At 43.8% G+C, this 12,010-nt stretch overlaps 1 protein-coding gene across 1 annotated transcript in view; it reads right to left on the bottom strand.

The window, feature by feature from the left end:
• Nucleotides 1–12,010, bottom strand: part of TEX26 (testis expressed 26) — a 30,817-nt gene that overhangs the window by 5,365 nt on the left and 13,442 nt on the right. The window contains exons 4-5 of the mRNA XM_015083725.3: nucleotides 9,136–9,292; nucleotides 1,519–1,695 (exon numbers count right to left, since the gene is read on the bottom strand). Coding sequence (XP_014939211.2) covers nucleotides 1,519–1,695; nucleotides 9,136–9,292 — 334 coding nt within the window. The remainder of the gene's footprint in view (nucleotides 1–1,518; nucleotides 1,696–9,135; nucleotides 9,293–12,010) is intronic.

Here is a 12,010-nt window from a genome sequence, read left to right as displayed (position 1 = left end):
GAGCAGAGCTGCTCCGACTCAGGACCGTTGCTGTTGGCAGTGGTGGTGACTGGGGCTGATGGCCGGAGACTCAAGTTTGACCTCCGTTTTCAGAAAAATGTTCCCTGAAATCGACTCTTCTGCTGCTCAGCGTGTTGGGATGGTAGCATTCACTACCTCCTTAGTAAACTACTGCCTTCACAGAAGCTTCTTTCCCTTTTGTGCCATCCCCTGTGCAGACGTGGGCTGACACACTAAGAGGAGTCCCTCAGGGCCCCAGGTGTGTTCAGGTGAGCGGTGATGACATCTCCAGCTGGCACTCATTACACGTTCAGACTAATAAAGGCATCAGGTGCAAGCAAAACCAAAATCACTTACGTTTGATTCTGAATATTGCTCATTTAATGTGGGTTCCGATGGTCATGGAATTATCACAGAAAAAAAAAAAAAAGCAATGAAAACATGAGGTGAGAACCTAACTTCTACAGCATGCCCAATCTTTGAACCTTAAGGACACCTTAAATACTGCTTTCAGTCCCAGCTTGTCCCTTTATAGGGACCACTGGCCAGGGGAAGGAAGCAGGGGGAGGAAGAGGGCACTGTCATGCTACATCCTCAGAAGAGCATTTGGAGGGTCTGGAAATGCTTTCGGTAGAGAGCGTGGAAGGTATAAAGGAAGGTTTTCATAGAATAACTCACACTAGTTAACCTCTGTAGGAAGACGAAGAACCAAAGCCAAAGTGTAGCAAGGAAGGTTCCAGCCGTTGAGAACTTTCCAACAGTTGGAGTAAGAATGAAAGAGTTGCCTTGGGGGTGGGGGGTATCCTCCAAAGAGTGACAACATCAGCCCTTGGCAAGGATGGGGTAGAGGGGATTCCCACAGGGTGTGAGATCCAGATGAGGTAACTTCTATGCTGTCTTCTAATCCCGAGAGGCTAAGCTTCTATCCTGAGATTTTTGTCTAGAGGACTACTCGATCCCAACTCCACACCAGGAATATATCACCATCTCAGACTGACACCAAATTATCTTCTTAACCAGTAGCTTGGAGGTGGCTTGATCATGGAACTTTTAAGAGCTTTTCTGTTGAAAACAGTAGGAATCAGGATCGTAAAAGAATACATGAATGGAATGGTTGCTGAATCTGAAGAGACTTGATGGACATACCATACGGTCAAGCTTCCAGTGGATGATTGACAAATCTAATTTCAGTCCCACTCAGTCTCTTTTTTTAGTCATTTTATAGTAACTAAATTCTTCCTTTTGTTTTACAAGGAGGAAGTGTCCCTCAATCCCCACTGCTGCCCCCAGGCAGAGCGTGCACTCATTTCACAGCAAAAGGAATCAGTTCTTTCCCAGGACTCACTCATTCCCTGGGTATGAAGCTAGGCCTAGTTTTGATCCCTTGGAGGCTTACAGGGATCACTGGCATTCTTTGTGACTGTCACCAAGATTACCTGCCAGGGCCCAATGTGCTGAAGAATCTTGGAACAAGGACAGAATCTATAAAGTTGCTTTAAAAGCTATAGGTGTACTTACCTAGACCCTGAGAAGCAACTGGGAGGCTTGAGTAGCATCCATATCTGAAGCTAAAGTCCTGAAGCTCAGGAATTTTAGCTGGAACTTGGTAATTCCATCGAAACTCAGTGTCCTCAGGTCGAGGGAGTAACTTTTTCTGTCCCAGCGACATCTGAGAACTTTCCTGAATCTCCTGAGCTGGAATGGAGGCACAGACACAAGGCAGTAACCCCTTGTAAGCTACTTAAAATAGCATCATATTTTCATTCCATTTTTACTTCCGGCAGTAGCTTCCGATTTTATCACACTAAACCCACTCCTCTCGTATTTAGAGGTACAATCAATGTCGTTTTTATGGATATTTCAACCAAGAAATAATTTTCTGCTTTATCAGGCATGGGAAGTATATGCTCCAATGATTAGAAGTGGGTTTTAATGAATATATTGCATGTCAGCTTGGAACGCTCTTCCGTTCTGCTCAATGGACACAGAAGGCATCCCTCATTCCAGTAGGGATGCCTCGTCCCTGGGGCAGGGTGGGGAGTGGAGAGAGAGATCTCAGGTAAGGCTACGATTGACATGTAAGACATAAGACGCCCGTTAACTTTGAATTTCAGATAAATAACGAAGAATTTTTGTAAAATACTCGCTTATTTACTCAATACTGTTATTCTAACGTAACAGGGCATCCTGTATTTTCATTTGTTAAATCTGGCAACCCTAGAAGTGCATACCGTCCCCATCACCTGGAAAAGAACCACCTGAAGCTCATCCCTTTCTGATGGAGGGTTAGGTAACATCGTTGTCACTGGCGGACAACGGCGCCATTATTTTGTTGTAATAACCCTGCTAACGAATATTCCTCAAATACTGATGATATGATGATAAATAATCAGTAAATACCTACGAGGCACTGACTAAACGCCAGCTTCCCCAAGCGCTACCAGATCACAGAGGAGGCACAAGCTACCTCACTTAGAGGGAGTTCATCCCTAATTCTGGCTACCAAGGTGGTTCAGAGGCACGTCACACACCACCAGTTTTATTCAGGACAAGAATGTTAACATGGCCATCTTGAGCAATATCCGAATGGTGCCACGATCTATGGAAACTAAACTCGAGTCTTGTCCTGAATTCATTTTTCCATAGTCTTTTCAAAATAAATTCAAAGGTACATCCAACAATACGTGATGGCATCTACTGGCATCCAAGAGCATCTTAATGATCTGTTTAGAAATGATTTACGTCTAGACCAGCACAGTGAGAGGAAGCTTCACTACGTGCTGCCTCTTCATTTCGATGAGTCAGGAAGAGAGGATGTGGGTACTCAATGGCCCTCATAATGACCTCATAACCTGTCCAAGGAGAAGACAAAGTTATAGAGAAGATGCAACTCTAGGGCTTAAAAACAGGATATCCCTGAAGATATTTTGGGAAACCATCTGGTATGGTTGCTAGTAAGCACCATCTATACCTTGGTTTTTGTATATCACTAGTAGCTTTATAGGAGGAAAATAAATTCTTGGGGAAGTCCTTGAAGTGCTCCGTGCCAAAGCTAAAAATAACTTAGTCATCGTTCTACCTTGCACGACCTGAAACTAGCGTGATTAGAAAGATGTACACACGACAAACAGATACGGAATGTGACATCTTGTAACCGTAACACTTGGAACCGTGGTTCTCACATGGAGATAATACAGCACACTTACCTAGGAAGCTTCTTCCAAAACACAGTTGCTGAACCTCATCCCAGACATTGAGAATCTCTAGAAGTGGGGCCCCAGGCACTTACATTGTAAACAAGCTTCCCCTAGGCTTAAGAATCACTGACTCAGAGCCTTCAACAGGTGCTATAGAAGCCCAGAGAGGGTATAATGAGCTCTGTTAGGGGAAGGGAAGGAAGACAAGAGTTAAATGGCAGACACAGCGAAGGATGTGCTTCGGTGATGGGTCAACAGGGCAGCAAAAGTTGTGCACTGTGTTCGTTAAGTATGATCTCGCTGGCAAGAGTGTGAGGTATGCAGGGCAAGGAGTAGCTGAGGGTGAATCAGGAGAGGTAAGTTAGAAACCAGGTTGTGAAGGGTTTTGAGGAGCTGGTCCGTGTAGACCAGGATCAAGCAGCGTAGTGGAGCAATTGGACGTCAAGACCCAGAAAAGACAAAGTTAGAGCCTAGACTTACTCTGCGTTCCTTTGAAGATAAAGATTAAGTCTTACTCCTCATTGATCCTTAGCCATTATCACAGTAATCGACCTCGTTCTCAACGCACGCTTTTATTGTCTTTACAAAATTTCACGTTAATGAGTTCCTTCAGTATCATCAAGAAGAGAAGTTCTTGATCCCAAGGGACCCAACTTATGCCTGAAGTCCCCGTAGTGGAACTGAAGTTTGCCCTGACGGGATAACCATGACTCAGAGCTGACGTGACCCAATGGTAACCACACCTCCAAGCCCTGGACTCCTCGCGGGGAGCCATCCCTGCTCCTCAGGGGCTCAGCTCCCACTCTTTCTTTTTCACTTGAGGACGGTTGATGCCGCACTAGTGTACCTATAGCCCAAGGAGAAAAACTGGCCCATTTAAGATTAGCATGGCACTTGCAGAAAGTCCCCAGTCAAACGTGCATCTACAGCAAGGACTGTTCAAAACCACTGGGACCATGCGCATCATCTACAGCCAAGCAAGAACCAGTTCTGCTGTCTCTGTCTGCTGTTCTAATTCATCGAAGCCAAGTTCCCCAGGCCTCCATGTGAAAACAAGCACCTTTTCGTGCTTCTCACTCATTGGCCTTAATACAATGATGAAGATACAAAGATAAGACATGGCCCCTGCGCTTTAGAAGCCTCAAATACTAGAGAAACAGAACAAAAAAGAGAGAATGACAATATTGGGTGCTAAATAATGTGGAAAAGATAAGAATAAGATCTATAAAAACATATGCGAGGGCCAGCAATCCAAACGCAGGGGATCAGAGAAGACTCCCAGGAGAGACACGAAGCCTGTCTTTGGACTTCATTTATGGACAGACATAGGCTGCAAGAAGGGAGCGGCCGGTGGCCCACAGGAGGGGGGCAGTGTGTGCGCAAGGCACAAGGCCGCCGGGGGCGCCGTGGGTCTGGAGGAAGGAAGGCAGACGGTCTCGGGGAGAGTGTGGGGGCTGGTGAGGGAGCACGCTGGCGTGGCAGGCAGGGACCAGATTGTACAGCCTCGCATTTAAGGCATTTAGCTTAGTGTCCCCTGAGGACACTGGGGAGTCACTGAAAGGTTTTCAGCTGGAAGGTGACATCAATTCGCACATCTGGAAACTATGGTGATGGTCCTGGCAATGGATCGGAAGCGACAAACCTGGAAAAGAGAGCTGGATTAGAGGTCATCCAAGGGGGAGACATGGGCGGCCGTGGCTTTGGGGAGGAAGAGGAACAGACGGAGCTAAGAGATTTAGGAGAGACTCTTGGCAGGTCTTGGGTATTTATCTACACAGAGGGAGATGGTAATTTGTACATGCAGAAAGGCCTTTGCTTAGAAGCTCGAAGACATCTTTTAAGAAGGCTGACATTTCAAATCTTTTCCCATCACCCTTAATATTTACCTGAAGTAGGGAGGTCTTTTGATTCTATACTCATCTAATTTCAAAAAGTGTACTTCCCGTATATTTTTTCCCTCATTCCACAAATATTTACAGAGCACCTCCCATACCCAGACTAGACTAGGCTGACCGTGCCAGATTCTGAGTGAATAAAGGCCTTTGGGGCACCTGCCAAATAGTGGAAGAAAGAATAAAGCAAAAACAACAAAAAACAAGAATCAGTAAACAAATGACTGCAAAATGCCAGGTGCTAGAAGGCAACAAATGATATGGTGGCACACTTCTTCAGCTAAAACAGTAAGGAAAGGTCTCACAGGCAAGGGGACATTCTGGAGTCTACAGAATGACACAGTAAAATCACAGAAAGAGCTGGGAGAAGAACAATGCAGGCAAAGGGGACAGCCTGTGCACTGGTTGAAGGCTGGGGGGGGGGGGGGGAACGGTATCCTATAGGAATTTTAAAAAGGCCCATGTGGCTGGAACCTGATGAACGAGGGGATGGAGGGAGGAGGAACAGTGAGGAGGTAAGCAAGGGCTATGGCAGTCTCGCAGCACCTTGTGAACAAAGAGAAGGAACTGAAACTTGGATTTCATTCCAAGTGCAATGCAGGGAGCCTGGGTGGCTCAGTGGGTTAAGCATCTGACTTCAGTGCAGGTCATGATCTCACGGTTCATGAGTTCAAGTCCCTACCACCCTGAACGCGCCCGATCTCGTCTGATCTCGGAAGCTAAGCAGGGTCGGGCCTGGTTAGTACTTGGATGGGAGTTCAAGTCCCACATCAAGTGAACTCATGCCCCACTTCTCGTGAGCTCCAGCCCTGCTTCGGGTGAACACGAGCCCCACTTTGGGTGAACACAAGCCCTACTTCCTGTGAACATGAGCCCCACTTCAGGTGAGTCCTGTTTCTCTCTTTCTCTCTCTCCCTGTCTCTCTCTCTCTCTCTGTCCCTCACTCACTTGTGCCCTCTCTCTCTCTCAAAAACAAAATCAAAACAAAATACAATGCAAAGCCAGTGAAATAAAGCAGTGGAATAATATCCAATTTAGATTCATAAAAATTATCATATATCATACTTGACTCCTCCCTCCCCAAACTTCACCAGAATGATAGCAGATTAGAGGTTACCATATTTTTAGAAGCTGGAGACCAAATACAGATGTGGCAACTGAATTAGCAAAGTAGAGGAAGCTAAAACTAAGTGATTGCCGAAAGGAATAACAAATCAGTGAGCTAATCCACATTGTAGACCCCCAATAGGCTTCTGTAACAGGAACAGGGTAAGGCAGGTACTGAGGCTCAGGCTGAAAACAAGCAGCTTGGGGGAAAGCTTGTATACAGCATGGTTGAGTTCCTGCACAATCTTCTTAACCTCATGCAGTCATTTGGTGATCCTTTCCTAACCAGAAATTTATTAGGTGTAAAACTGAATGAGAGAAGCTCAGGAGATTCCAGGACACGAGGCACAGCAGAAGGTGGGGTAGTGAGATGAACAGGAAAAAGAAGGGTTCAGTAAGTGTTGCAAGGGAAGCAGGAAGATCCCAGTTTCCTCCCCAATCCTGCTCTCAGCAGGCCAACAGCCAAGGGTTTCTCTCTTTGGAGAAACTGACCTATAAATATGGTTATTTGGGGGTTTCCCAACAGAAAGAGAGCTTATCACCTAACCACCTAAATCAAGTACCAGCTAATAAGCCCCATCTCTGTATGTAGTTTGCAATCAGATTTGTGTGTCTCCCTTGTAGGTTTTGCGAACCTTAGAGATTAATGTTTTGCCTACACTCACTTAAAAAGAGAGTCCAAAGAATTAAAAGAAGTTTTATTAGCATCATAGTAAATCTGCCTCTGCCCTCTTGTAAGTATGAACAGAAAACCATATTTTCATTAGACCATTAAAACACTCAGAAAATAGAGACAATGCAAGGAATAGATGAAAATGTTGAAAATTAAGTGTATCATAAACATCCTAAAATTTATAAGAGAGTTACTACATATATAAAACAAGAACAGAATGCTGTTTTAAAAAATAATCATAATAATCAGACCATAACAGACCATAATAATCAGAGGTCTATATATTGCAGTAAATAAAACTTATTAATTTTACTATTCAAATAAAAAATCAGAGAGAGGAAGAAAGCTAGTGAATTAAAAATCCAATAGAAGAGGGGCGCCTGGGTGGCTCAGTCGGTTAAGGGGCTGATTTCGGCTCAGGTCATGATCTCGCGGTCCGTGAGTTCGAGCCCCGCGTCGGGCTCTGTGCTGACAGCTCAGAGTCTGGAGCCTGTTTCAGATTCTGTGTCTCCCTCTCTCTGACCCTCCCCCCGTTCATGCTCTGTCTCTCTCTGTCTCAAAAATAAATAAACGTTAAAAAAAAATAAATAAATAAATAAATCCAATAGAAGAGCTAGATTAAAAACTAAAGAAATTTTCAAGTTAGCAAAACAAAAATACAAAGAGAAAGATACTAGGAGAGAAAAGATGAGAAAATTGGAGGATCAGTCCAACAAATAGGAGTCCCAGAAGAGAACAGAGAAAAGAGATGGGAGAAATGTGGGAAGGGACATTCAGGAAACAATGTCCAGAATTGAAGGACATGACTCTAGCTTCTAGGGCCCCTAATTTCCAATATAATCAATGACAAAAGATTCTCACTAATGCATACAGTTGTGAAATTCAGAATGTCAGGAATAAAGAAAAGATCTTAAGAGCTGCCAGGAAAAAAAATATATATGAGAGGGTCAGGAATCAAAATGGCATCAGTCTTGTACAAAGAAATCCTGGATGCTAGAAGATATTTGGAGGAATGCTTTCTGAGGGAAAATGATTATCAACCTAAAATTTTATATCCAGCCAAACTATCAGACAAGTGTAAGGAATTAAAAAGGACATTTCCAAATAGGGCAGAACGCACTCAAAAAACTTCCTCCCGTGCACTCTTTCTTAGGAACCTACTGAAAGATGTGCTTCAGCAAAACTAGGGAGAAGGGATAAGAAAGAGGAAGAGGAAACAAGATTCAATGCAGGCAGAGGCCAAAGTCATTCCTAGAATGATGAGAAAGGAAGTCACAGTGCAAGGTGGGGCAGCAAAGCTACAGAACAGCCAGTCTGGATTAGAAGAGAATGATGAAGGGTGTCAAGCAGAAGATCTCTGGGAAAAACAGAAGTGATAGAGTGTTTGAAACTGTGTTTGGAAAGAAGTCTTGATAAGTATGTGATAAAGAATTTGGCAAAAATTAGTGACAGGCCCATAGAAAACTAAGCATATGAATAAAAAGTCAATTATTAACTCTGGTAAAAAAAAAAAAAAGAAAAGAAAACAAAAAGGAAAGGAAACAATTATAAAATACCACCTAGCTCAGCAATGAATGTTTACATAATCATAATATATCATATCAGTATCACAATATAAACATTAGCAATTGAATCAAACAAGAATTTGTAATATAATTATAGAGAGAATGGATGGAAGGGGAGTGAGAAAGAGTTACAGGAGAGACAAATCCTCAACCACTATAACAGGAAGTCAATAACAATGTCTAAAATTGATGAACCAAAGATAAAGGTATATGCATATTATTTTAAAATATGGAGTATCACATAAGAACCACTGAAAGGATTGAATTGATCACCAATGGGGAATAGGGTCAAAGAACTGCTATTACTTTGTAATAAGCCATTAGGTTACTATTTGATTTAGATGTACACATGCATTAGTTTAATAAAAGTTTTAATTTTTCAAAATAGCAATAATTGGAAATGGCATGTTGAACTTGACCTCTTCATCTTTGCAGGGCTGTTTCATCCTCGTTTTTCAGGCCCAGAAAGCCTTTCCTGGCTTCCCCTTCCCAACTTCAGGCTACATGTCCCACTGTGTGCACCCACAGCACCCAGAATTTCCCGTATGATACACCTTTTCATATGTGACCTTTTGTTTGCTAAATTGCCTCTTTCTGTGTCTGTATTGTGAGTTCCTTAAGGAAAGAGACTGCATCTATGCTGTTCCCCACTTCAACTCCAGGGCACAACATATGACCAGAGAGAAAATGAACATGTTTACCTTTTTCTGTGTCCACAAAGTCTCTTCTAGTACTAGAAATAAACTGATTTGCTATCGCCTTCCTAACCTCTTCCTTTGTAGCAGTGATTTTCCAAGGGAGGTGGCTCTTTATTGATGCTGTTGATTGGCCCTGAGGCAACGTCCAGAGAAAGAAATCCTATTAATACAAACACAATTTTCAAGAAAATTGATATAGGTTCACCTAATGGAATGAAGATTATGTGTTTTTGTGGGTATATATTCTTCTGGGTCCTCTACACCCACTTACCACACTGCAGTGTGTGCAGAGTCCAAAGAGTGTGCCTCCAACCAGAAATCTCCAGCTGAGACCAGAGAAGAAGACCCACGTGAGTTCTTGACCTGGCTTTAAATGCCCAAGGAGCAGACAGTCTCAGGCTTCAAGAGACACCCTGCTTCCCATGCAGAGTTCTCAGAAGCAGCCTGTAAGAGGGGGAGGGCAGGTGCGCTCTCCTCTTTGCCCCCAAAGAGATTTTACGATTATGAAACTTGAAGCCTCCAGCACCTCTTTCCATCTACCCACTCTCATGGCCTTGCTTCCTATTTCCTTGAGAAAACTGAAGCCATCTGATGAGAACCTCCAAACACCGCCCGGCACGTCACCACATCTGCACTCATTACGCTGTGATGGGAGACCACTGTGTTTAGCCTACTCTGGCACGTGACCCCCCTCCCCCCCGCCAATTCTCACTTGTCTCTTGCAACTTCCATTTCTCCCTCTCTTTGGGGACATGGCTGTCCAAGCTTGCCTTCACTTCTCTTATCTTAAAAACACCCCCTTCACTCTACTTCCCCTCTAGTTACTTAGATATTTCCCAATTTCCCTTCGCAGGAAACCCCCCAAAATAGTTACATACATTGACCGTCCCCAAATTTGTCTTTTACGTGTCTTTTAATCTTCAGGGTCCCTCTCCATCCCCTTCTTTCCCTTATAATCTATTGAAGAAACCAAGCCATTTGATGTGGAGAGGTTCCCACGCTCTGGATTTTGTTGAATGCATACTCATTGTGTAGTTTAACAAGTTCCTCTGTTCCCTGTATTTCCTACAACTGGCAGAGACTGACTTACTCTCAGGATAGATCCCTCTGATGAGACTGCAGGTGGTATGTGACAAGGAGGATTACAACATATAGTTGTTTCTCTTTGTGTGAGGTTACCAGCTGTTGATGCTCAATGCCTAGATTAATGGATGAAAGGGGGTGATAGTCTATCAGTTCTTTTTCATGTGTAAGCTAGAATATGTTTATAACGAGACATTTTCCCTCATCTATCATTTAGTTTACCAGGGGCATAGTTCATATAGGGAAGGCACGGGGGGGGGGGGGGGGTGGGGAGCTTGATCGTTTTCCTTCCATCAGTTTCTAAGATAATGAATTGGTTTCTTATCGTCCTCTGAAAGTGGCCCAATTTTTTTTTTTAACAGAACTCACAGATTTAAGCATATTTGATGTGTCTCAATCTATTGCATATGTTATCCTTATTGAAGCTCAAATTACCTTTGAGCCTGTGGGCACCTCTTTAATTTTGATATAGCTCTAGTCTTTTTTTTTTTTTTTCTTTCTATGTAGTTCCAGACTCATCTTGCACATTTCCCACCCCAGATCTGGACTCGGCCAGTTCTCCCAGAAGCCCTCTGTCTCACACTGATCAAGCATTCTTCTAACCACAACTACTCCTGTCAAGGCAACCCATGAACTCCATTCCATGCATGCCAACGGCCAAGTCTATCCTCGACTTCCTTGACCTTGACAGTGATCAGTCCTTTTTCCTTCATTTTCTTCACTTGGTTTTCAGCACAACACGCTCTGTTGGGCTTTCTCCTTCACAACTGACTGCCCCTTCTCAGTCCATTTTGCTGCTTCTTCCACTGACCGCTTGTTAGTGAAATGCCCCAAGACTCAGTCCTTGAACCTCTTCTCTTTTCTAGCTTGATCATCTCATCCAGTCTCATTTGTTTCAAATACATAGGATGACTCCCATTTATCTTTGGCTTAGACCCTCTCCCTCAACACAGATCCCTACGGTCCAACGTCCTTCTTCTGTCGATCTCCAGTTGGAAGCTTGCTAGGACACTTCTAATTTCACATTCCCACAACCGAACCCCTGAGCGTCCCCCTGAGTCTTGAATATTCTACCTTTCAGTTAATGGCCACTCTATCCTTGCCACTGTTTCAATCTAAATCCCTGGAGTCATTCTTGGCGCATCTCTTTGCTTCACACCCCACATTCTTTGCATCAGGAAACCTTATTTACCTATGAAATATATTTAGAAGCAGATCAGTTCTTCCAATCACACATAACACCCTAGTCTGAGCCATCATCGTTTATCTCCTGGATTATTGCAGTAGCCTCTTAGCCAGTATCTTGGCTTCCACCTTTACTCTCTTATAGTCTACTCTTGCCAGGGCGACCCGTTAAAGCATAATCATGTGACCCCCTCTTCTCAAAACTCAGCAGTGGCTCCTCCTTATTTCAGAGTAATAGTTATACTCTGCAATGGCCTATAGGACTCTACACAATTTACAACCCCCCCACACACACACACACATCTACCCCTCACCCCCTTCCAACGCACCTCCCCTTTGTTTTCTGTCCTCACTTCCTTCTTCTCTCCAGCTGCCTGGATTGCCTTACAATTCCTGAAACATCAGCCACGCTCCTGCCTCAAGGCTTTGCCTTTGAAAGGGTGAGAGGTTCTCACCCGAGATTCCAGCATGACTTTTTCTCTCACCTCCCTCAAATCTCATTTTTCATGTCACCATCTAAATGACACCTCCCTAAATTACCCCCACGTAAAATTGCAAACCCTTCCCCCACCACTCCAGTGGTGGATCTGCCTTACCCTGATCAATTTTT

This window comes from Acinonyx jubatus, chromosome A1 (assembly GCF_027475565.1).
Source record: "Acinonyx jubatus isolate Ajub_Pintada_27869175 chromosome A1, VMU_Ajub_asm_v1.0, whole genome shotgun sequence".
In the NCBI taxonomy this organism is placed as follows: Eukaryota; Metazoa; Chordata; class Mammalia; order Carnivora; family Felidae; genus Acinonyx; species Acinonyx jubatus.
Note: the sequence above shows the minus strand (reverse complement) of the source record. Positions and strands in the feature narration are given on the sequence as shown.